Source organism: Mus caroli, unplaced genomic scaffold (assembly GCF_978045245.1).
Source record: "Mus caroli unplaced genomic scaffold, Mus_caroli_1 scaffold_11, whole genome shotgun sequence".
Taxonomy (NCBI): Eukaryota; Metazoa; Chordata; class Mammalia; order Rodentia; family Muridae; genus Mus; species Mus caroli.
The window spans coordinates 18,745,917-18,770,987 of NW_028227266.1; the positions used below are offsets into that span (position 1 = coordinate 18,745,917).

The following is a 25,071-nucleotide window of genomic DNA, read 5'->3' on the forward strand; positions in this document are numbered from 1 at the left end:
AGAGATTTGCCACCTCAAGAGATCAGAAAAATGAAAAGGGCCTAGTGTGCTTGTCTAGGCCTGGGCTACAGAGTAAGATGTTATCTCTAAAAAGCACAATGCTGGGCTTGATGGTAGAGCACCTGCTTAGCACTCTGCAATCTCTGGGTCCTGTCCCCCACATAAACCAGGTGTGGTGGTGTATCTGTGCAGCAGTTCCAACACTTAGGAGTACAAATGGGAAGACAGTCTGAGTTAGAGAGTGAGATCCAGTCTTAAAGATCAAACAAATGGGGCTGGAGAAATGGCTCAGCAGGTAAGAGCACTGACTGCTGCCGGGCATGGTGGTGCACGCCTTTAATCCCAGCACTCAGGAGGCAGAGGCAGGCAGATTTCTGAGTTCGAGGCCAGCCTGGTCTACAGAGTGAGTTCCAGGACAGCCAAGACTACACAGAGAAACCCTGTCTCAAAACAAAACAAAACAAAACAAGCACTGACTGCTCTTCCACAGGTCCTGAGTTCAATTCCCAGCAACCACATGGTGGCTCACAACCATCTACAATGGGATCTGATGCCCTCTTCTGGCATGCAGGTATACATGCAGATAGAGACATTTTTCATACATAAATATATATATATATATATATATATATATATATATATATATATATATATATATATATTGTTTTTTTTTGAGACACCACGTCCGGCTCTAAATCTTTTAAAAAACAAATAAACAAGGCCATCCTGGTCTACAGAGTGAGTTCCAGGACAGCCAGGGCTACACAGAGAAACCCTGTCAAGAAAAACCAAAAAAACCAAAAACAAACAAGCCAAAAACCAATAAAGAGTAAAAACAAAGTTCAAGGGTTGGTTGGTGCTGGAGAGATGGCTCAGCCTGGTCTACTAAGTAGTTCCAGGACAGCTTGCTCTACTGAGTGAGTTCCAGACGACCTCAGTTCAGTTCCCAACACCCATGCCAGGTGCCTCACTGCAGCCTGAAACGCCTGGGGATGTGGTGCCTTCTTCTGCCCTGTGTGGGCATCCGGTTCACATCAGTAACAAATATTTAACCACACACACACACACACACACACACACACACACACACACACTCACACACATACAGACACACACACACACACACTCACACACATACAGACACACACACACACACACACACAGACAGACAGACAGACACAGACAGACAGAGACAGACACACACACACTCACAGACAGACAGACAGACACACACACACAGACACACACAGATACACACACACACACACCACAAGACACACACACAGACACATACACAGACACACACCACAATACACAGACACACACACACACACATACACACACATACACACACACCACACACACAGACACACAGACACACACACCACACACAGAGCCCACTCTACACACACACATACACACACACACAACACAGACACACAGACAGACACACACACATACACATATAGACACACAGACACACACACCACACATACACACAGAGCCCACCCTACACACACACAGAGTCCTCCCTACACACACACACACGCGCACACACACACACACACACACACGCACAGGGGGTGGGTGTTGGGGGGCGGCAGCAAGGACAGGCTATGGACCTGTATGGTGGGAAGAGACAACCAGCTTCCCAGGTAGCTGTCTTAGAAAAGCCTCCTCCACAGAGGCACACCTTCATTCACTAAATATATACATGCAATTACGTTTCAGGCCAGTGCGACCCTGCCTCAAACAGAAAAGGAAGAACACGGGCAAAGGAAAGGGCTCTCTGGGACAGGGCTTGCTCTGCCAGCGTGGGGACCTGAGCTGACCCTAGAATCCACAGATAAGCACTTGTTATACGTCATCCTAGAGCCTAGCCTATCTGGCAAGTTCCAGGTCTGCAGGAGACCCTGTCTCAAAAAACACATCAGGTGGCTGCAGAGATGGCTCAGAGGTTAAGAGCACTGGGTGCTCTTCCAGAGGACCTGAGTTCAATTCCCAGCACACACATGGTGGCTCACAACCATCCATAATGAGATCTGATCCCCTCTTCTGGTGTGCAGGGATACATGCAGAGAGAACACTATATACATAATAAATAAATCTTACAAAAAAGAAAACAAGTTAGATGCATCTGAGGATCCCCAGACGCGTGCTCTGACTCGCTCAGTGCATCCGACAAACCCCATGAAGCACCCGAGAGTCCTAATGGCCATGTGACTTGCGGTCCTTTCCACAGCTGAGCTAGTCCTTACACCACAACCTCTAAACTTTCACCCCGCCAAGGGCTCAGATTACAGAGGGAGGAAATGGAGGCCAGTAAGCAGATCCCAGGCAGGGGAGCGGTACCATACAGTTGTCCCTTGGCAGTCTGCTGATGACAGAGCTCAGAGGCCTCACAGTCCTGGCTTCAGACTCAATTTTCACCCTCTGTGTCACCCTGAGTATTTTCTAAAAAAAAAAAAAAATGCAACTGCAGCAAGAGTGTGGTGGTCAGAAGAGAGATGTGAAGTTCATATGTAGGATCTGTGTGCCCCTTGGCAACAGCTTAAACACCTCTGTGATCTGGGACCCCCCCCCCAAAAAAAAAAACCCCAAACATCTTTTAACTCCTGGCATTGCTATATAGCCTAGGCCAGTCCAGAACCTGAAGTAATTCTTGTTTCATTGCTCAAGTACAGGGCTCACAGGTGGGCAACCCCACTCCTTCCTGGTGTTTTCTCTTCTTTATCTGTGTGTTTGTGTGTATGAGAGAGAGAGAGAGAGAGAGAGAGAGAGAGAGAGAGAGAGAGAGAGAGAGAGAGAGAGAGGTGAGTGACTGTGTTAATGTGAGCATGTATGGTTGTGTGTATATGACTGGATCTGTGACTGTAACTGTGTGTGTATGTGTGCACGTATGCATAAGACTGTGAGTGTAGGCTGGAGAGATGGCTCAGTGGTTAAAAGCACTGACTGTTCTTCCAGAGGTCCTGAGTTCAAATTCAAGCAACCACATGGTGGCTCACAGCCATCTGTAATGAGATCTGATGCCCTCTTCTGGTGTGTCTGAAGACAGCTACAGTGTATTTACATATAATAAATAAATCTTGGGCTGGAGAGATGGCTCAGGGGTTAAGAACACTGACTGTTCTCCCAGAGGTCCTGAGTTCAAATCCCAGCAACCACATGGTAGCTCACAGCCATCTGTAATAGGATCTGATGCCTTCTTCTGGTGTGTCTGAGGACGGCAACAGAATACCGATATATGTAAAACAAATAAATATATCTTTAAAAAAAGTGTTCTCTCTTTAAAAAATAAAAAAATAAATAAATCTTTAAAAAAAAATGGCTGTGAGTGTGTGTGAATGTGCGTGCACACGCTCATGGGCACATTCATGAAGGCCAGGGGACAGCCTCGGCTGCAGGTCTCTACCTTCCATCCTGTAGGAGATGAGTCCTTAGCTGTTTGCTCCTGTGTAGTCCAGGCTAGCTGACCTGCAGGCTTCTGGACTCTCCTGCCTCTGCCTCCCATCCTCCCACAGGAGCGCTTGGATTCTTCGCCACTATACACGACTTTTACTCGGTTCCTTAAAGAACACACACAATGTATCGCCTGCCTAAACCATGTGAGGGATGCAATGTCTTGATCTAGCATCAAGCAGATATCACTCTGGCCCCCAGGAACAGGGAATGGAAGCCATTAGAAGATTTAAAAACTAAAACTTAAATTTATATTCTCCAAGACCAGCTCCTTGTAGAGCTTAGACTGGCCCAGATCTCATTCTGTAGCTCAGGGTGTCTTTGGGTTTGTGGTGATCCAGGTTAGGGACATGTACCACCATACCTTTGAAAAACTTTGCATTTATAAACTATTTGAAAAGTTGGGCCTCGGGACATAGTTGAGTAGTAAAGTACCTGCCTAGACTCCCCAGCGAGGGGCTGGGGTTTGGCTTGGTGGGAGAGCACCTGTCTAGCATGGGGGGCCTTGGGTTCCAAAGTCAGCACCACAATCAATCAACCGATCAAATCGCAACCAGGCTCTGCCAAAATTTTACTAGGAGAAGATAAAAGTATAGTAGGTATGGTGCGGTGCCACAGACCTCTAATCCCAGCACTGGAGAGGCAGGGGCAGGGGCAGAGATAGAGGCTCTCTGTGAGACTGACATCAGGTTGGTCTACACAGCAAGCTCCAGGCCAGTCAAGGCTGCGTAGTAGGACTCTGTTTCAATAAAAAGAAAGCAAGTTCTAGAGATGATCAACTGCAGATCATTATAAATGTGCCTCCTGCTGCTGGAGTGGCCACCAAGATGGCTTTACCAGCAAGGAAGATAAGGGCATTTGCTGTATAAGGCTGGCAACTTGACATGAATGAGCACTGCTCTGTCTACAGAGGCTCCCACACACATGCAAGGGGGCACTTTTACTCCACATATCATTTATTCTAAGTTTTACAGATTTTTTTAGTGTGTGCATGTGTGTTGCCTGAATGTATGTCTTTGTCTGTCTGTCTGTCTGTCTGTCTGTCTATGCACCGTGTGCATCTTGGTGCCTGCACAAAAGAGAAAGAGCATTCATTAGCTTCCTTGGAACTGGTTGGTGTGAGCCACCATGTGGGTGCTGGGAATTGAACCTGGGCCTCTGCAAGAGCAGCCAGTGCTCTTAACTGCTGGCCATCTCCCTGCACTTTGTTTTTGTTTTTTTCAAACACAGTCTCCCTGTGTAACTTTGGTGGCCTAGAACTCACTATGTGACCAAGCTGGCACCAAAATCAGACAGAGTGTCTGGTCTCTGCCTCAGGAGTGTGAGATCAAAGGCCTGTACAACCACACCCGACACACGTGACTTCTTGGGCCCAGTCTCCAAGGACATGCAGTACCCAAGCCACCAAGTGTGGGCTCAAGTGTGATTCCACTTCACCTTGCTGCCTGTGGCCCTTGTCATCCTGCTGTAGCTCTGTGCCCCTCCTTCTTAAGGCGCTCATGTCCTCCTATGGGTCCAGCTCCACCAAGGGCCCAAGAATGGAAGTTCTCTTTAATAGTTAAATTTTTTTTTTTTTTTAAAAGATTCAATGTTTTGTTTTTGGAGAAAGAGTCACTGTGTAACTTTGGCTGGCCTGAGGGATGGCCTGCCTCAGTTTCCCAAGTATTAGGATTAAAGGTAGGGGCTACTGCCACTAACTTTTTTTTCATTCATTGCGTCCTGAAGTTCCTGGGTGCTACTCAAGTTCTGCAAGTAGCTTAGAGTGCTTTCTCTGCACAGGCTGAGTGTGGACAGGACAGGGTGGGGTGGGATACTTGGCTACAAAGCAGTATAGTCCAGGGTGTGGTGCCCCAGCTGACTGAGAGCTGGATTTACTTTGTGAGCCAGGCACTAGGGCTGGGTGCGTCAAAATTCTCATTTACTTATTTATTATTATTATTTTGCGGTCCTGGGGGTGGAACCTGGGTTGTGTACACTATTGCAGTATTCTTTTTTTTTTTTTTTTTGGTTTTTTTCCAGCTTACACATAAGTATTAAGTATTCCAGCTTACACATAAATGAACTCAGGTCATCAGGCTAGTTACCTTATCCACTGAGCTGCCCTGCCAGCCCTCCAGCCCCCAGCATTTAAAATCTGCAGCTCTAAGCCAGGCATAATGGGGCACGCCTGCTATCCCAGCACCCAGGACTGAGATAAGAAGCTCTCTAGGACAAGGTAGGCCTGAGATGTAAAGAAATACCCACAAAACAACAGCAGCAAGAGCCTGAGGATGTAATTTGGTTGGTAGAATGTAGCCTCAGAATGCAGGAAGTGCTGGGTTCTATCCCAGAGCTTGGGAGGTAAAGGCAGTGAGTTCAAGGCCAGCCTGGACCACATGAGACTCAAAAAAGACAACGAGCAAGTCAGAGCCACAGCTCAGTTAAGAATACTGCAATAGTGCCGGGCGTGGTGGCACACGCCTTAAATCCCAGCACTCGGGAGGCAGAGGCAGGCAGATTTCTGAGTTCGAGACCAGCCTGGTCTACAGAGTGAGTTCCAGGACAGCCAGGACTACACAGAGAAACCCGGTTTTGAAAAACCAAAACCAAAAAAACCCAAAAAACAAAAAAAAAACCCCAACCAAACAAAAAAAGGTTCCTTCCAACCCCAGCAGGGTGTTCACATGTTGAAATAATATCAGGTGATGGTGGAGCACGCCTTTAATCCCAGCACTTGGGAGGCAGAGACAGGCGGATTTCTGAGTTTGAGACCAGCCTGGTCTACAGAGTGAGTTCCAGGATCACCAGGGCTACACAGAGAAACCCTGTTTTGGAAAAACCAAACGAAAGCAAAACCAACGCAACAGCAGGCCTCCAGTGGCCCGTGTCTCGCCACTCTGCATCCGTTCATTCAAACAGCTTCAGGTCAAAAATAAAAGTAGGGAAAAACCTTTTCTAGGCCCAGCAAGAGGGCTCCTAGGTTAAAGGTGCTTGCTGCCAAGCCTGACTCCTGAAAGTTAGCCTCTGACACCCTCTTCCCCCAATAAATAAAAATGTAACAATTTCTAAAAATCCCTTGTGCTGGGGAGATGCCTCAGTGAGCAAAGCACCCCTGCAGTGTAGGATCCGAGTTCAAATCCTCAAACCCCAGCTGGGCTGTGTGTGTCAGATCCCAGGGCAGCTACGGAGAGATGGACGTGCAGCTGCAGAACCCTAAGTCGGCCAGCAGGGGAGCTGATGCAGCAAACAAGGCACTCCATCTCAAACCAAAGCCTGTGGCTGCTGCTCTCAGGATGCTCACGCGGGGCTCACACCACACTCCTCACGTGTGCTCAACACCCCCGCCCCACCCCCTTTCCCCACCCAGGAGGATCACAGGTCAAAGGCCACCCAGCTAAGGTGGATTAGAGGCTAGGCCACACAACTGTAAGACTTTACCTAAGAACAAAACAAATAAAGGGGCTGGGGTGACAACTCAGCAGGTTAGCCACAAGAGCCAACAGACAGCCTGGATTCAGATTCCCGGACCATGGAGAAACAGCTGGACGCGGGGCTGCAAGGCGGCTCAGCCCATAAAGGGGCTTGCTGTCAGGCCTGGTGACCTGAGTTTGATCCTCAGGACCACAGTGTGGAAGAAGAGAACGGATCCCCCCAAACTGCCCTCTAACTGCCACACATTACCCTCCAAAGGTAATAGACGTAATAAAATATGGGAGCGGGCACTCAGCGGCGTGGCTCTCGCCTGGCTTGCAAGATGTCCACAGCCCCATCCCTGCACTGAAGGAAAAAAAAAAAATTAAAGTGGAAAAAACAAGAAACAGAGAGAGAATCTTGTTTTTCTGAAACACAAGACCATTTAAGGAAATCAGGCAGGCACCAAGAATGTTTTTCAAGGACACGGAATATCTAAATTAGCAGCTGAAGGTGGGGTGCAGCAAAGTCATTAAAAGGCCTGGGGTGGTGGCACATGCCTGAGGGCCCAGGGAATGGAGAGGGTGAGGCAGGAGGATTGTTTGGTAGCCAGCCAGGGAAGCACAGACAAACATCATCTTCAAAAAGCAAAATGTGGGGTGGGTGAGATGGGTCAGTGAAGAAAGGAGCTGGCTGCTAAGTGTCTAGCTTAGATTCATCTCTGGGACCCACATGGTAGGAGAAAGATGTCTTCCCAAAGCCCCGTCCGAACATCCACACATGCCCCCCGCACACACCCGGGACAAATAAATACGCCTGTAAGTAATTCAATAGGGGATAAAGTATGATGGCCAAGCATGGCAGTGGGCATCTGTGACCCCAGTGCTGGGGAGGGGATTGAGGCTGCGGGAGGCTTACAGTACACGGGAAAGTCCCTGTTTCAGAAAACTAAAAAGCAAAACAGAAGAAAAATGAAAAACATATATAATGACTCATTGAGATGAAAGCTGTAATTGAAAAAATGGGCAAGCCGAGCTCAGCAAGACTGCACACACCGTGCTGTTGGACAACTGTGTCTGACGGTGTATTCTAAGATTTATTTTTAATCAAGAGTGTGCCTGGGGAGGCTCCTGGTGCGGCCGCCGAGAGGCAAACAGGTCCTCATAAGAGTAGCCAGTGCTCTTAATTGCGGAGCCACCTCTCCAGCCCCTGGTTTTATTTTATGTGTATTTTTGAGGCATAATATTATGTACCCCAGACCGCCCTTTAATTCTCTCTTAAAATAATAAACACAGGAAAAGTGAAGAGAACTTCTTTTGTTCGTTCTTTCTGTGTTTTCTGCAAGACGGGGTTTTCCTATGTAGCCCTGGCTGTCCTGGAACTCACTCTGTAGACCAGGCTGGCCTCGAACTCAGAAATCCGCCTGCCTCTGCCTCTGCCTCTGCCTCTGCCTCTGCCTCTGCCTCTGCCTCTGCCTCTGCCTCTGCCTCTGCTGGGATTAAAGGCGTGCGCCACCACTACAAAGCTTTTCCTTTTTTATTTTCTGCGTCCTCTAACCGTTGATCCTCTGCCTCCGTCTCCACACACCCTCTCCAGCCAAGACGGCCCAAGCCAGTGTTTATCTACATCCTCTTTCTTTTCCATTCCATTCTCTCTAAAGCAAGATGGCATCTTGCTATGTAGCCCTAGAAGTACCTAGGACTCACCACAATCCTCCTGCCTCAGTCTCCCAAGTGCAGAAATGAGCTTGGTAGGCTATATGTACTATGATGCTCGGTAGCCTTTGCATTTTTATGTGGCTGGGGAAAACCAAAAGGAAAACATGAGAGGTCCAGGGTCAGGGCCCGGCCCAGGATGTACGAGACCTGGGTTCTACTGCAGCTGAAAAAATAAATACAATCAACCAAAACAATAATCTCCACCAGCTTTGTGGTGCCAGATACTAAAAACATACTTTTCTTTTATGCATTTGAAAAATTCAGGCTGGCTATGGTGGCTCAAGCCTGAGGTCTCAGCTTTGGCAAGCCAGACAGAGGCAGGTAAAAGAGCAGCCTGGGCTACAAAATAAACACAGGACTGAGGCTGGGGTGGGAGGACACGTGCGAGCCTGCTCCAGGCCCTGGGTATCATCCCCAGCACCCTGTGAAGCAGGCATGGTGGCTCACTCCCGCACCCAGCACTCAAGGGGAAGAGGCCTGGGGATCAGGAGTTCAGGGTTATCCTGGGCTACCTGAGACACTGCCTCTAAATTAATGAATTAAACTAAAAAATAGAAATTTAGGACTGGGGCTGGAGCACGGCCCAGGTAGAATGCTGGCCCAGCTTGCGCGAGGCACAGCAGCCAAGGGTGGGGGCTGTGCTGGTTACGCACCCCTGACATCCCAACACTCAGAGAAGCTGAGGCTGCAACACTCAGAGAAGCTGAGGCTGCAGCACGACCATGAGTTCCAGGCTAGCCTGGACTAGAGCGGGACCCTAGCTCAGCAAAACAGAACAAACAAAAATGTAGAAAGCAGCTACTCCAAGGTATTCTAGATTTTTCTGTACTTTCCAATCCTTCTACAAAGAAAATCAATCACATTTTTGTTGCTTGAGTGGGGGTCTTGCTTGAGCCATAGCTGGCTGTCCTGGAGCTCACTATATAGACCAGGCTGGCCTCAACCTCAAAGACCTACTTGTCTCTGCCTTCAGAATGCTGGGATTAAAGGAGTGTTGCCACCACACTTGGCTGTAAGGTTTGTGTGTGTGTGTGTGTGCGTCCACACGTGCGTACAGGACTCCAGGTCTTTCACTCCATCTTGCCTACCTCTCTCTAGCCTGCGGATGTGTCTGTGTGTTTGTGGAGGTGGGGGCTTCCCCGACTCTTCAGCTGGAGAAAGTAAATTCCTGCTCTGCTGAGAAGCATAGCTCTCACTAGATGCTAAAGAGGTCACCTCCCCCTGTCTCTTCCTCCAAGGACTGCTTCGTGATGTATCATCAGGCTCACCAACCTCAGCAAACACCATATTTTGTTTCTGACGCTGCTGCCCCAGCTCAGGAGTCCGTGACACTCACTCACCCCTGGCTGCTTAGGTTCCTCCAGCAGCTCACTCTTGCTCTCCACTTTCTAGATCATTCACTAGCCCAAGTTCTTCTCGATCCCAGGGCCTTGGATCCTGGGCTGTGCCTGGCCTGGAGCCTCTTCTCGATTCTCTGCCCTAGAGGCTCTATCTTCTCCATCACCTACTTTCGAATTTCCTGTTTAAGATTCACTCAGTAGCCCAGGCTGGTCTTAAAGCTGAGGCGGTCCCCCTGTTTCAGCCTCCTGAGTGCTGGGATTATAAACTTGTGCTACCACACCTGACTATATTCAGTCAAAGGACACTACAGAACCTAGAGCTGACTGGGAGCACCCACGGCCAGACTACACAACTGGATTCACAGGGCCAGGGCCAGAGCCCAGGGCCTCACAGCACGAGACAGCCATGCTACTACCACTGGGTCACCCTGAGCCCCTCACTGGGGGATTCTAGGCACAATTTACACCCAATAGGACACCCAATTTACAGTTGGAGAGTGTTGCAGTTTGAGGAGGTTTGGGGTGCTACAGCAGTAGACCACACAGAGCTTGAAAAGCATGCTCAAAATTACAGATGAAGGCACAGGGTGGCCATGTTCCCAGGGAACTATCACCGGCCCTGCCGCGTTTCCCTCAGTTTTGTTCTGAACACATATTTCTCATGTGGATACTTTGTCTCTTGTACATTTTCTGAAGTTTGTTTCCTTTTAATTACACTTATTTCTGTGCATGCTGGTGTTCACATCTTTAATTCCAATACTCGGGAGTCAGAGGCAGGTGGATCTCTGTGAACTTGAAGGTAGCCTGGTCTACATAAGGAGATCCTGCCTCTAAAATTAAAGTATATTTATGTATGTATTTATTTACTTAGTGGGGGAAACAGGGTGTGTGTTATGGCTTGGTGCCTGTGTGAAGCTCAGAGGATTGTGTGTGTGTGTGTCTGGGGTGGGGGTGGGGTTGAGATTCTTTTCAATATGTGAGTCTCTGGGTCAGGCATAGTGTGTGCCTTCAATCCCTTCAATCCCAGAATTTGGGAGGCAGAAGCAGGTAGGTATCTGTGAACTGGAGGCCAGCCCGGTCTCCGTGGCAAGCTCCAGGTCAACCAGTCATATACAGTGAGACCCTGTCTCCAAAAACAAACAAAATGTGAGTCCGAGATCAGACTTGGCAGCAAGCACCTTTCCCTTCTGAGCCATCTCGCAGGCCCTGAGCAGGTACATGGGTGACTATGACCTCCTGCTGTGTTCTCAGTATCTGTGACAATAAGCACTAAGCATCCATTGAACGAGATGAAACAAATGAACATACACCAGCTCCATCTAAGTGAGGCCAAGATGCAGCAACAGGGAGTACAGTGAGACATGAGGGAGGACTTTCAGTGTGGCAGTCGTCCACAGGCAGTGAACATAGCTTTGTCTCTCTGTCCTGTGAGCAGAAGGCCCTATGACTGCCCTGGGAGGCATGTCTGGAATGGAGGGTGCCTCTCAAAGATTCCAAGGCTATGCTGGGCGGGCCCCTGGCCAGGGGCCAGAACCTCAGGGCTGGGTGTTTGGATGGACATGGAACAGAGGGGTGGTTTCCGTAGCTGGCCAGGAACAACAGGGAAGCAAGGAAACACAGCTGGGCCCTCGCCCTGCAGCCAGTGCCCGTTAGAGTCAGCAGGGCTCCAGCCAACGTGACCCGGATCTCGGGGTGAGATGCAGGGTTCCTGGGTCCTAGGTGCAGACCCTGGCACAGTGGATCCTGGCGCTAAGCCTCAGTTTCCCCAACTATAAGCAGAGTTGAAGTCAGGCATGGATTAAATGTCTTGTAATTCCAACTACGGGGCGGAGGGGAGACCTGAAGCAGGCAGATTGAGAGTTCAAGGCTAAGCCAGCCCAGGTCTCCTGATACACAGCACTGCAAGATGCAGAGAGTGGGGAAGAAAAAGATGGGAAGGGCTCAAGGCTGGACCGCACGACACAGCAAGACTGTCTCAAACGCCACATACTCCAAAAGGGGAAGAAAGGAAAACTTAAAACCAAGCAGCCTAAAGAAATAAATCAGGTCAACCTGCTAATTGTCAGCAGAAACAGCGAGAAGCACTGCTTGAGCGCTTACTGTACGCATTCACTTCCAAGGGTCCTGGAAGGGTATATCTGTATGAGAGCAAGTCACAGGGGAGAAAATGGAGGCTCAGAGAGGTGGTGTCATTCAGCTGGGATCATACAGTGATAGAACCCGGGGTATCTGGCTGTGGGCCCATCTTCCTCCGCCCCGCTTGATGAGACACTTAGCACAGCAGCTGGCACCCGTTGGCCTGTGCCAAGACAGTACATCTGTCACTAATCTCATGAATCACGCTGGCAGCTTCTGGCCAGCTGGCGATCTGCATACAGCCCTTCCTGGCATGAGGGCTCAGCACTTCCTCTGGGCACGCCCCCTTCCTCTTCCAAAGGCCACTGGGCTTAGGTAGGGTCTCCTTTGCCCTCAGGACTCAATGGTTGGTTCTGCCATTGAGGCCCACTCCTGGGGGTTTTATCTGGTGTTATGTGGACTAAGCAGAGCTGTAGAGAGGAGGGAGCACCTCATTCATTCATTCATTCATTCATTCATTCCAGATGCATGCATCTGAAGTTCCCACTCAACAGTGAGTTAGAGATGCCGCATAACTCCTGAGCACCTGCATCCAGCTGCGCCCGAGGCTGTCCCTCAGTAACACAAACAGGACACTATCTAGTCTTGTTCCTGCCAGTTCTTAATTCAAAAGAGGGAACGTGCTAGGAAACCAACAACCATGGAACACCTCTTCCAAACAACTCATGTATCCTGGGGTTTTTTTGTTTTACACCTCAACACAACAGGGCAGTACGCTAGATGTTAATTTCTTTGTGCGTGTATGTACAAGTGTGCATATGCAGGTATGTATGTTTGTGTGCATGCATGAGTATGAATGTGTGAATACATGTGTATATGTGTGTGTGCACGCATGAGTGTGAATGTGTATGCATGCATGTGCGTGTGCAAGTACCTGTGTGCATGTGTGTACTATGTGCATATGTGTTTAGGCCAGAGGTGGTGCTCTTCAGGTACTCTCGGCCTTTTAAAAGAAATTATTAATTTTCATGTGGCCAGGGCACACACACGTGTGGAGCACAAAGGACAACTTGCAGGAGTCCTAGCATGTGGACTCCAGGGCTAGGACACAGGTCATCTGGCTTGCCTGAAAGGTGCCTTTACCCACTGAGCCATCTCACTGGGCGGTCCTGTTGTCTCAGACAAGGTCTATCATGGGCTGGGTCTCACCACATAGCCCCCATTATCTTCCTGTGTCGGTCTCCCCACAATGGCATTACAAGTGCGGACAAACACACCTGCCTTTTTTACGTGGGTGCTGGAGATCAGAACCCAGGTTCTTGAACAGCAAACACTTTACCAATTGGGCCATCTCCCCAGGCGAAAGACACCAAATTTTTCTGCCCAATGCCTACAGCTCTGAGGTCCACCCTGGGATCTTCTCACTTTGATAGGCTGGGGCCACCTGTTTAGCTCAGGTTAGGATGAGGAGTGGGTCCTCTTGGGACTCCCCAATCATGTCACTCACCTGTCATCCTGGGTGCACCAGTACAACTCCGTTCCGTAATGCTGATCTTCTTGGCTGTGTGCACATTGCCCGTGGTAGCTGTGGGCAGTGGGCACATGGTCTCCACCACTTCATGACTGCGGAACACGAGGGTGTTCTCTGGTCCCCCAGATGTGGTCAAGGCCTTCAGCCCTGTTCCGTAGGGTTCCAGACTCTGAGCTCGCTGTGCAAGGGCCCCGGCTGCCGTGCTGGCTGCCACCTCCACTTCCCGGGGTCCCTCCACTACTCGGACGGTGTCCACGCGGACCTGGGTGTCTGGTGGTGGCCAGGCCTGAGGCTGGAGGTCGACCTGCTGGGTCTGAGCCGCCCGCAGCTCCTGCAGAGCTTTTTTGAGCTGGGTCTCCAACACGGCCACTTTAGCTACCAGGGCAGCTTCACCATCTGGAATGCCCAAGTCCCGTTCTCGAACCCAGGTGCCCACCGAGCGGGTCTCTAGTGCAGCAGGGTCGTCGGGGGCCTCGGGAAGGTCCAGGCAGAGCTCACTCCGGCTCCGTGTCCCTGAGGGGTGACCTAGAAACTTCTGGCTCTTGAGCTGCACGGTGAGCTGTCTCTTTTCCTCCTGGAGCACCGACAGCTTGACCTGGAGCACGGGGATCAGCTTGACCTGCTCCTCCAGCTGGCGCAGCTTGCGCAGGGCTCCAGCCATCTGCTCGCGCACGTGGGCTAGGTGACCAGCGCTGGGTGCCACCGGGGTGGACAGGCCAGAGCTGCGAGGCGTGGGGGGCAGCAGACCCACGCCTGCCAGGGAGCTGGTGGAGCCCGCGGCGCTGGGTGTCAGGGAGCCCAGGCCACCGGACGATGGGGCAGCCGCCTGGTCCTCCAGCCGGCGCCGCGCATCCAGCAGCGTGCGCTCCACACGTGGGTTGGAGCCGATGCGGGTCTCCAAGGCTCCGTACTGTGGGTAGAAGCCGCGGCCACAGTAGGAGTAGGCCGAGTGCCGGCTGTCCCCACTGGCGTCAGAGCACAGAGACTCTGTGGACGTCCACCAGGAGCCCGGGCCCCGTGGCAGGGAACCCAGGCGCGGCCGGCGCTGTACCGCCACCCTGCGCAGTGTGTGGCCCTTTTCAATGTCATCCACGTACTTAAGAAAGTCCAGGTCCAGGCGGTAGCCATAAGGTGTCTCCACTGAGTATGGTGGGTCTGGCTCCTTGCTGGGGAAGGCCGCTGGGGAGGCCTGGCCAGGGGTTCCTGGAGTTGGGGAAAGCCGAGGCCTTTAAGTACTGCTGTGTCCCTTTCTGCCCAGCTGATAGCCCAGGGACACAAGTGGCTTTTGTTAGTGCTGGCAGCCCATTGTAGATCAACAAGGTCTTGTCTGGTCATGTCACCCATCGATGCCAAGAACAAAGGTGTCCTTCCCTCACTCAGACCTCACATTAGGGCTGTCCTCCCCCTTGGGCCCTAACATTAGGGCTGTCCCCTGCCTCAGAAGGTCACAGTTAGAGCTGTGTGTCAGGCCCACAGAGTCAAAGCTGCTCCCCCACCTCTGGCCCTCATATGTGGCTGCCTTCTCCCCACCCCCACCCAGACCAGCTGCGCATCCTCCCCATTCAAACCCCCTCCCTTTCCCTCCCATCAGCCCCTGACCTGGGAATGGGGCGGGCACATGCAGGACCTGGGCCATCCTCTCTCTGCGGTTGCTCCTCAGATGTCACTCAGGGAACTGAGTCTCCCCAACAGCCTGCTGACAGCTGAGGCTGACCTGCAGAGGGTTGGTGGGGCAGTCTTCAGGGAGAAGGAAGGAGATGCGGCCACCCACCCTCCACAGACGGCCTAGTACTCTGTCCGGGTCAGGCACCCCTCATAGACTTGAACACTCCTTTCTACCCTTGCCTGGCTGTAGAAAGCCCTAGAACAAAGAAACCAAACCTCCCTGACTGTGTGCACATCTGTCCAGCCCTGGACAGGCTCCAGCTGTTCCCACAGCCTGCACATGGCCCCCAGGGCAGGTGGCTCCACCCTTCCTGTGCCCCCTCCCCTTGGCCCAGCATAGAAAGTGCACAGAGAGAGCAGGGTAAGGCCGGGTGGAGGGCCAGGGTGCTAACAGGGACACTCCAGGGGGGTTGCAGAGGGGGGTAAGGGACAACATGTAGGTGAGACCCCTCAGCGACCTCAAAGCAGAGAGCCAGGCCAGGCCCTTGTGGAGGGTCGGGAAAGTGAGGATACAAATTCTGAGAAGCCTTCCTCTTTATGGAAACAATTTTCTCTAAAAATAAACAGTTTCACTGCCCAGCTACATAGAACTTCCTGCCCCCTCAGGATGTGTCTGGGGTTGGGGGGGGTACAGTAGGGATAGAGTGGGGTGGAAGACTGGAAAGTCATAGAGATGGAAGTAAAGGGGGGGTTGCCTACAGGCTGCAGAGTGGGGATAATCAAGACTTCTTGCTAAGTCCACTTCAACCCTGGAGGTTAGCCAAGGTCAGTCCTTTCTGTTGTCTGCCCTGCAGCTGCTTTGCTGCAGACACCTCCACCCATCTCACCCTCCAGAGCAGGCCATTCTAGGCTGTAGATGTCAGGACAGTGGGTGCCTGGGAGGGTGGATCAGATGGGGTGCCTGCTGGGCATGAAGGCAGGCCTAGGATGGTCCTTCCCTCTGGCTTAGTTCCCCTCTATAGCTCTGTCCCTCCAGTTTGTGTCTCCTCACGTCTCTGCCCTTGCTTTGCTGGCATGAACACCTGAAATGCAGTTACCAGTTGTAGATAAAATTGGCTATGCATCTGCCTGGAGCCTCAGAACCTCCAAGGACAGGAAGTTAGTCCAAAATATTTTCTGAGGACTTAAGAGAGACACAGAAGTAGGGAGCAGAATTGGGGTAGCCTGGACTAGGGACACTGAGGTGGAATGAATAATGAATAATTACCACACCGTTTTGTTTGGTTATTTGAGGCAGTTTCCTGTAGCCCAGGCTTGCCTCAAACTCACTATGTGGCTGGGAATGACCCTGAAATCCTGATCCTCCTGCCTCCGCCTCACAAGTGCTGGCGTGGCTGGCTGCACCACACCACACCATACATTCTGGGGTGGAACCCCCGGTTTCATACATGCTAGGCCCACGTTCTCCATCCCCAGCCCTGCTTATGTTTTTGGAAAAAAGATCTTGCAAGCTGAGTGTAGCGTCACATGCCTTTAATCCCAGCACTTGGGAGGCGGAGGCAGGCAGATCTCTGACTTGAACCTAAAACGGGGCAGATTCGCCCAATGCACCCCTAGACCCTATACATGTTACTCTCCGGATGGAGCAATGGAGTTCTACGGGTCTCCAGTTATCTAACCTCAGGCTGGTATCTCCGTGGTGGGAGACGGAGGAGGCCCCTCTCTCCACAAGATCCCGGGATGAGAGAGGCAGAAGGAGGCTGGAAGAATCAACAGGTGGGAGTTTCCAGGAAAGGGCCACAGGGTCTCCCCAGAGTGCACCCCCCACCAGCCTGGGTGAATCTGGGGGTTTTCCTGCCGCGCTCTCTCCGCCCCTAAAGTTGGGGGTGAGGAGGACCCCGCCCCGGGCGGGGAGGGGGCGGGGCCTGCGGGGTCCCAGTCTAATGGCAAACATCTGCTGATCCCCACACCCGCCCAGCAGCCAGGCCCAGCCCGGCCGGACGCCCGGATGCCTTCCCGCCGCTGAGGGGCCTGGTCCGGCCACCCGGAGCTGCGAAAGCGGGGACCTGGGAAGGTTAGGGGATAGAGCTAGACGAGAGAGGCGGAGCAGAGGAAGAGAGGCAGGGAATGATAAAGGCATAGAGGTGGGCTAGGGGCAAGGGAAGCAGGGCCCAGGTCAGGGCTGGGGAGGGGAGAGGAGCGCGGGGACCAAGAAGCTCCGGTTTACAAAGTTTCGGCGCAGATGTTAAGACTTGAGAGGGACCAGCTAAGAGAGAGTGAGCGAGCTTGTAGCCTCGGGTTGGAGGTGGGTTAGAAATCCCGATAGTGCCCCTAGAGTAGCCCGGACCCCACGCCACCCCGATCAGCCCTCTGTCCCACTCGCCTGGCGCGCTCGAGCCTCCGCCGTCCCAGGCGTCCTGCCCGCTCCGCCTCAGTCGCCGCAAGCTTGCGGAGCCAGCGCGGTAGCCACGCCCCCACCAGAAAGCCACGCCCCTCCAGCCTCCCGGGCGCCTCGGCCGCGGGGCCTGGGGGCGAAGTTGAAGGGTGGTCGTGGGGGTGCACGCGCTCTCGCTGCGGCCTGAGCACGTCCTAGGGTCTCAGTCGGCTCCTGGACACCAGCCCTCCGGACAGGGTCCCCGCTTCTCCAAGCCTGGTGCCCGCCCTTCGCAGCTGGACGCTGCAGGGGGCGGAGCTGGCCGTGGCCCAGCTCGAGGGCGGGTGCGGTGGCGGCGACTGGAGGTCACCCCTCCCCCGTTGGCCGCCAGCAGCTGGAAATCTTCCAGCTGCAGGCCGGGTGCACCATGGCGTGACCGCCGACCCAAACTCTGAGATTGCAGCACCCACACCCCAATCTCCTGAAATTGAAGCTGGGCCTCAGTTTCCCCATCGGCAAAATGGGGTCAATCACATGACCCATCTGTTATGTGTGTTCAGAAAATTCCCTTCATACTACTCTTGGGCTGACACAAATCACAGGGCGTAGTTTATTGATTTTGTGAGGTTGGGGATGGACCCCAGGACTCAGAATGCTAACCACTCTGCCGCTAAACTCCACCCTAGCCCAGAGATGAACTTCTGTTTGCACTGGACTTTCTGAAGCCACTCTCACAGCGGGACTGCACACCTGTAGTCCCAGCACATCAAAGATGTGGAGCCAGGGCAATCAAGTACTAGAGAGGTCACCTTCTACTCCCATTAATTCTGAGCCAGGAGAGACTGTCTCAAAATAAACAAAAGACAAAACAACGGGGGAGGGGGAGATGGAGAGGGAGAAGATGTCTCAGTGGGTAAACTGCCTGCCGGTGTGAACTAGGATCTGAGTTCGAACTCCAGCATCTACATAACAGTTGGGCCCACAAGTTTACCTGTAAGCCCAGTTCTGGGAGCTGGGCAGATCTCTATGGCTGGGGCTTCCCAGCCAGTGAACCTAGCTGAATCTATGAACTCCAGGTTCAGTGAGACCTGTCTCAAAAAATAAGTGGATGACCAAGGGGAGGCTCGTCAGATGTCAAGATGAAGGTGCCTGCTGCAAGCCTGAAGAGCTCAATGCCTGGGATCCACACAGTGGAAGGGGAGAACTGAGTTCTGCAAACTGTCCTCTGTGACTCTACATGTGTGTCATGGCACCCACGCACCCACAAACATACAGACAGACAGAAAGAGAGAAAAACGAGAAAAAATACAATAAAAACGATAAACCATTTAATCCCAGCACTTAGTAGAAAAGGCAGAGGTAGATGGGTCTTTGTGAGTTCAAGGCCAGGCTAGGAAGCAAAGTAAACACAAAACAAAATGTGGAGAGACTGGGGAATACACATACATCACACGCTTGCACACGCAAACCCTCACCACAGATGGACACACGTGACCTCGCACACACGAAACACTCTTTCCCATGGCCATGTGTGTTCTCTTCTCCCACTGAATGAATGTCACTGCCCCCAGGGCAGGGGCCATGTTAACTGCCAGCACACCACACAGGTTGTATATAAAACTCACTTTAAATTAAAAACAAACAAAAACAAAATTTAGAATCCATCAGTGCAGACAGTGGGCTCATCTCCTAGGACTTTGACTCGGGGCAGCTACAACTTCAGAAAGGCACAGACAGCTGAGGTGTGGGTGCTGGTCTTCTGGGTGTGGCTCTTAGCCTTGTCAGAGGTCAGCCTTCCTGAAACTCGATCTGTTCATGGAGTTCCTGCAGGCAGAAGGCAGGTTAGCAGGGCCCCAGGACCCCAGCTCCACAGTCCGCCCCAACAGCCTCATCCAGCATCACAAAACGCTTCCAAGAATCTGTGTGGGCTTTCTTCTGTCTAGCCCGATTTGATCTTTTTCTTTTAAAGAAATCACATTTATTTTTGCGCTATCTGTGTGTGTGTGTGTGTGTGTGTGTGTGTGTGTGTGTGTGTGTAGACATCAGAAGATAACTTACTAGAACCGAATCTTCCCTTCTACCATGTGGTTTCTGGGAACTCAAACCCAGTATTCAAGCTTGGCTGCAAGCACCTTTAGTCACTTAACCATTTTGCTTTCCCTGACCAGAAGATTCACAGCATATGAATGTGGAAACTGAGGCTCAGATGGCCAGCTGAAAGCTGGGGACATGGCTCAGTGGTACTAACCTAGTGAAAACCCTAGGGATCGATTTCCATCATTGGAGTGGGTGGGAAGAGTAAGCAAGATGGTTCAGTGGGTCACGGTACTTGCTACCAAGCCTGCTGACCTGAGTTCAAAGCCTGGGACCCACTTAGTGGAAGGAAGGGAACTGATGGCTGCAATCTGTCCTGTGATTTCCACACATGCATTGACACAGACATGCCCCACTCCACTAAGTCAAATGCAATAGAAAGCCAGGACAGATGAAGTCTCAGTCACACACGGAACACATGTATGTGCATGTGTGACAGCCTCCACAGTGGGCACCTGAGGCTGGTGGAACTTGGTGCCAGCAGCTGGGGCAGACGTTGGGTAAGCAGAGGCTGTAGTGCCTCCCGCAGGCGGCTATAGTGACGTTCCAACTCCCGGTGGTACTCCTTCTGGTCTGGGCCAATCAGGGCCTTGTTCTTTCTCAGTGCATCCTCACACCTGAGGGGTGAGAAAGAGGCTACTGGGGACTGGCACTCAAGAGAGAGAGCAACAAGAGGGGCCAGAAAATCCTTAAGGATGTGCATGTGTCTGGGGGTGATCATACACAGGCCCACAATGGGGTCTGTGCATTTAAGCAGGGAGTCAGGTTGGGTATAGCAGGGGATCGGGCAGGAACAGCATGGAGTCAGGATGGCAGGGTTACAATAGCCAGTGTACTTTTTGCAGAAATCCTTGAAGCAGAGCCGGAGTTTGTTGTGATGTCGGAAGAGCTTGGGATCTTCTGGGATCTCTGACAAAAACACCTGGGCCACTTCCAAGGGACCCTACTGGGCGAGAAGACTCATGAGGGTCCTGGATAGCAACTGGAGGCCCATGGTGGCCAGCATCCTGCTCCCCACCCCCCGAAACGCCAGCCATGCCTGGTTCACAGTGGGTCCCACAGAGCCCTGGAGAACCATCTGCAGCATCTTAGCATCTGGAGGGTCCTGCTCGGTGGCAAAGGCCAGCTCCCGGGTCTTCTTCTGCATGTCCTCAATGGCCACCTCCACTGGTGTCAGCACTGTCTGTGGAGTGAGTGGGGTGTGTGTATTATGAGTACAGGTGTCTGCCTGTCTGGATACACCTGCTGGGGCCTGTAATGTTCTGTGGGGCAGGAGGGTCCCAGGCTATGAACAGTGCTGGAGATCTGTGCTCCCTGGTGGGTCTTGACTCAGCCGGGGTTTCTGGTCTGTTTCACTTGCTGTTTGCCCTCGGGTCTAGGGACTCTACCATTGAGATTTCCACATTTCTCCAGGCCGGATGGTAGAGGCTTGTATCTGGAGCCTACAGCCTGGGTCCTTCTACTGCCCAAACCCAATCTGCTATATCCCCATCGCTTTCTTCCCAAATCCAGCATCCCTGAAATGCACTGTTTGTGGGATTCCTCTGCCTTTTCCTCCCTAGAAAAGTCTCCCCCTGGACCTTGAGTCCCTGAATCTCCCTCCCCTCCCTAGGGGTCCCACCTCCTCACGGTGGCACACTCGGATGCGTGTCTTGATGTAGGGAAAGGCATGCTCCGTGCTCAGCAGCGTCTTGCGTTTGTGCTGTTCGGCCAACTCTCCGTGCGCACGTCCATCTGGCGTGAAGGGTGTGCAGAAGAGGAAGGCCCGCAGGCCATAGTTCCGGTCGAAGTAGGTCACCCGATCCTTGAGCTCGTAAGTGTCAAAATGCGGCTCCACATAGGTTATCTGGATGTACGCCTGGAGCACGGGACCGAGTAAGAGGATGGGAGTGGTGCGGGGTCCACCTGACACCACAGCTCCAGCCTGAGGCCTTGGTCCCTGCAGGCCTGAACGCTTTGAACCGAAAGGCCCAGATCTTCCTGTAACTGGATGTACCAGACTCTCCCAAGAAACCGGACTTGCCCCCACTGTGCAAACTCCTTCAATATTGGATCTTGGGGGCGGGGGGAGGGGGGAACCAGAGGACCCACCTTTTGTGGGTCCAGCTTGGACTTGTCCACTGGGTTAGAATCTTTGATGATCTCTACCACATCATCCCCGAACCTTTCCGTATAGAACTCCTAAAGACACAGGGTTGACTCCGGGTCAGCTGGGGCAGCCCCCACTGTAACTCACATTGCCTAGCCCACCTCCCAGCGCCAGGACATGCCTCCAGCCGGTGTGAGATCTCTGCAAGCTTCGTGATTGACGGTTCCTTGTACACAAACTCTTGTTCATCCAGGTCACCAAATCGTGTGCCATAGAAGCCCACTCGGAAATACGTCCCAAATACACGCTGGGCTGAGAGAAGCCAGTGGTGTTGGCATGGAGGCCTCTCTGCAGATGGCCTCTACTCCAGACACACTCAGGGTGGGATGGAGAGGGAACCAAGCTGGGAGGGGGAACCCCGAACCTCAGGAGCCTGTCTGGGGATCTCAGACACAGTGAGACAGAGGAACATGCCAAGGGACCCGGATCACAAAGGCTGGTCACCGGCTTTTCACGTGTATATGTGTGCGGACGATTGAACTCAGAGGCCCCGTGTTAAGGGAGCACCCCAGGGCTGAGCAACACCCCAGCTCCTCACTGCAAGATTCCAGCTTGGAAGCCGGGTGTGGTGGCTCATGCCTTTAATCCCAGCACTCAGGAGGCAGAGGCAGGCGGATTTCTGAGTTCGAGGCCAGCTTGGTCTACAAAGTGAGTTCCAGGACAGCCAGAGCTACACAGAGAAACCCTGTCTCGAAAAACCACAAAAAAAAAAAAAAAAAAAAAAAAAAGATTCCAGCTTGGGACTCTATGGCTTTGCTAAGACCCCAGGCAATTTTTTTTTTTTTTTTTTTTTGGTTTTTCGAGACAGGGTTTCTCTGTATAGCCCTGGCTGTCCTGGAACTCACTTTGTAGACCAGGCTGGCCTCGAACTCAGAAATCCGCCTGCCTCTGCCTCCCGAGTGCTGGGATTAAAGGCGTGCGCCACCACGCCCGGCGGCAATTTTTTTTTAACTTAAAAAAAAAAAAACTGTTTGCTTGTTTATTTATTTGAGACAGGATCTCTCTACATAACCCTGGCTAACCTGGAACTCACTATGTAGACCAGGGTATCCTCCTGTCTCAGCCTTCTGAGCTCCAGTCTTATGTCAACTTCCTTGCTTAACATAAACTTGAGTTTCTGTAGCTTCCACCGGCTGGGCACTCATCAGAGGCATTCCAATAGCAAATTAGTGTGGAGTTGCTCCCAGCTCTACCTCAGTACCCATGAGACCCAGGCCTACCAGGTGCCCTGGTGACTGAGTGGCTAAGGAACATTCTGAGCTGTCTCCTGTCCTGGGATGCTAGGCTCTAGCTCTAGGACATTCTTCTCTCTGTTTTTAGCCCTATATGTGGAAGACCTTTCACCTAGACACCATCCCCCAACCCATGGGGGAAGGAGGTGGGATCATTCCAAATTCACTCACCAAAGCCGATCCAGACAGGGTGGGGCAGACATTGTGTGGCCAGAAACAAGAATGGAGGGATGGGAGACAGAGAGATGCAGTCATTGCAGAGGTCAGAGGTCAGAGTTACCCCTCCCACGGTCCTGCTTATACCCCCCCCCCATGAGAATCGTTCTATAGAGGGAGAAGGAGATCTCCTACGCAGGAAAGGCGGGACCTACCCACTTGCCCCCACCCAGCCTGCCTAGGGCTCTGGGTTCCTGCCATCTTTGGCCAGAAAATTCTCCCTCAACTGAGAGATGCCTAAAAATAGAAAGGAGAAGGCAAGGCGGGATTTGTGGGGAGCACCCTGACAGAGATGAGGAGTTGTCCCGAGCAAAGCCGGGAGCCGGGGAGACTGAGATGGAGAGAGTGTGGGAGCCCTAAGGCAGAGAGAGAAAAGGAATGAGACGGAGAGGGAGAGATAGCCCCATTCCTCTTCCACCCCAGTCTTGGTGGTGACTGAGCTGGTCCTACCCGAGGGAGGGGTGTCTCTGGAGAGTTCCCAGCTGGGTGACTCACAGGCTGCCCCTGAGATGGGGCATTTGGGGGAAGGGAATAAGTAGGGGACTGTGCGTCATCACCCACTGAGTCCAGGCCCCTGTGGAGGGGTGCCATGCTGTTCTGGCGCCCCCTAGTGTTCGTTGACCACTGTTCACCAGGACTCACCTCCCAGCCAGAGCTCTGTGGGAAAAGAGGAGGCAAGATTAGGGGTCCCAGGTCAAGGAGGGGCTGGAGAGGGGCTACCCAAGAGCGGGAGCGGCAGCCTACGGCCCACCTGGTGCATAATCTTGGTGAAGGCCTCCTGCAGTTTCCCGTGCACTGCGGCCAGCTTCTTGTAGTCTCTGTGGGCTTCAAGGATGGGGATAAGGTTTTTGTAGACTTCGTTCACCGCTTCATACAGACCACCCTGGGGAATAGGAGAAGTGAGGTGAGGAGCCCCGATTCAGTGTACCCTGAATCCCAGGCTGCTCCTTCCCCATCACCTCCCATTACCCTGGCAACCCTACTCTAGATAGATAGAACATGTCTTCTTGATTAGGCCCCCACTGTGGCCTCCACACCTTCTCACAAACATCTACCAAGGTCCAAGGCCTGTGGATTCTGTACTGGCTCCTCCTCGATGGGAGAGGGGACAAGGTTTTATGGTGGTGAGACTAGGGAAGGGGCACAGAGCTTCTGAAATATGCCAGGCAAACACTTGATCCACCACTGAGCTACATCACCTCCCAGTTTGCTTTAAGAAAATAAAAAAATAAAACGCCAGGACAGAAGAGATGGCTCCATGGTTAAAAGCACTGGCTGCTCCTGCAGAGGACCTGGGTTTCGTTCCTAGCACCTACATGGTGGCTCACAACTGTCTGTAACTTCAGTTACAGGGAATCCAGGACCCTCTTCTGACCTCTACAGGTACCAGGCACATAGATGGTACCAACACATACATGCAAACACTCATTCAGGTAAAATAAAAATAAATCTTGCCGGGCAGTGGTGGCGCACGCCTTTAATCCCAGCACTTGGGAGGCGGAGACAGTTGGATTTCTGAGTTCGAGGCTAGCCTGGGCTACAAAGTGAGTTTCAGGACAGCCAAGGCTATACAGAGAAACCCTGACTTGAAAAACCAAAATAAATAAATAAATAAATCTTATTTTTAATTAAAAATATTTTAGCTGGGCGGTGGTGGAACATGCCTTTAATCCTAGCACTTGAGAAGCAGAGGCAGGTGGATCTCTGAGTTTGAGGCCAGCCTGGTCTACAGAGTGAGTTCCAGGATAGACAGGGCTATGTAGAGAGATGCTCCCCCCTTAAAAAAACAACAACAACAAAAGGTAAAAGAGGAAGGAAGGAAGGAAGGAAGGAAGGAAGGAAGGAAGGAAGGAAGGAAGGAAAGAAGGGAGGGAGGGAGGGAGG

The 25,071-nt window shown here is 52.1% G+C and overlaps 2 protein-coding genes across 5 annotated transcripts in view; both read right to left on the bottom strand.

Annotated features, from left to right (window-relative positions):
• Nucleotides 1–17,777, bottom strand: part of Kank2 (KN motif and ankyrin repeat domains 2) — a 28,515-nt gene extending 10,738 nt beyond the window's left edge. The window contains exons 1-3 of the mRNA XM_021171479.3: nucleotides 17,506–17,777; nucleotides 15,117–15,231; nucleotides 13,494–14,720 (exon numbers count right to left, since the gene is read on the bottom strand). Of these exons, the coding sequence (XP_021027138.1) occupies nucleotides 13,494–14,720; nucleotides 15,117–15,153 (1,264 nt within the window). The 5' untranslated portion in view covers nucleotides 15,154–15,231; nucleotides 17,506–17,777. The remainder of the gene's footprint in view (nucleotides 1–13,493; nucleotides 14,721–15,116; nucleotides 15,232–17,505) is intronic.
• Nucleotides 17,778–18,802: 1,025 nt separating this feature from the next.
• The window catches only part of Dock6 (dedicator of cytokinesis 6), a 52,914-nt gene continuing 46,645 nt past the window's right edge, over nucleotides 18,803–25,071 (bottom strand). For 3 of the 4 annotated variants that reach the window (XM_085844470.1, XM_085844469.1, XM_085844468.1), the window contains 9 exons: nucleotides 23,939–24,070; nucleotides 23,830–23,844; nucleotides 21,861–21,986; nucleotides 21,682–21,771; nucleotides 21,212–21,448; nucleotides 20,630–20,773; nucleotides 20,427–20,533; nucleotides 20,046–20,207; nucleotides 18,803–19,320 (listed from right to left, as the gene is read on the bottom strand). In XM_085844470.1, coding sequence (XP_085700596.1) covers nucleotides 19,278–19,320; nucleotides 20,046–20,207; nucleotides 20,427–20,533; nucleotides 20,630–20,773; nucleotides 21,212–21,448; nucleotides 21,682–21,771; nucleotides 21,861–21,986; nucleotides 23,830–23,844; nucleotides 23,939–24,070 — 1,056 coding nt within the window. In that variant the 3' untranslated portion in view covers nucleotides 18,803–19,277. Of the gene's footprint in view, nucleotides 19,321–20,045; nucleotides 20,208–20,426; nucleotides 20,534–20,629; nucleotides 20,774–21,211; nucleotides 21,449–21,681; nucleotides 21,772–21,860; nucleotides 21,987–23,637; nucleotides 23,692–23,829; nucleotides 23,845–23,938; nucleotides 24,071–25,071 lie in introns of all 4 variants that reach the window. The other variant, XM_085844471.1, reaches the window with a different exon arrangement.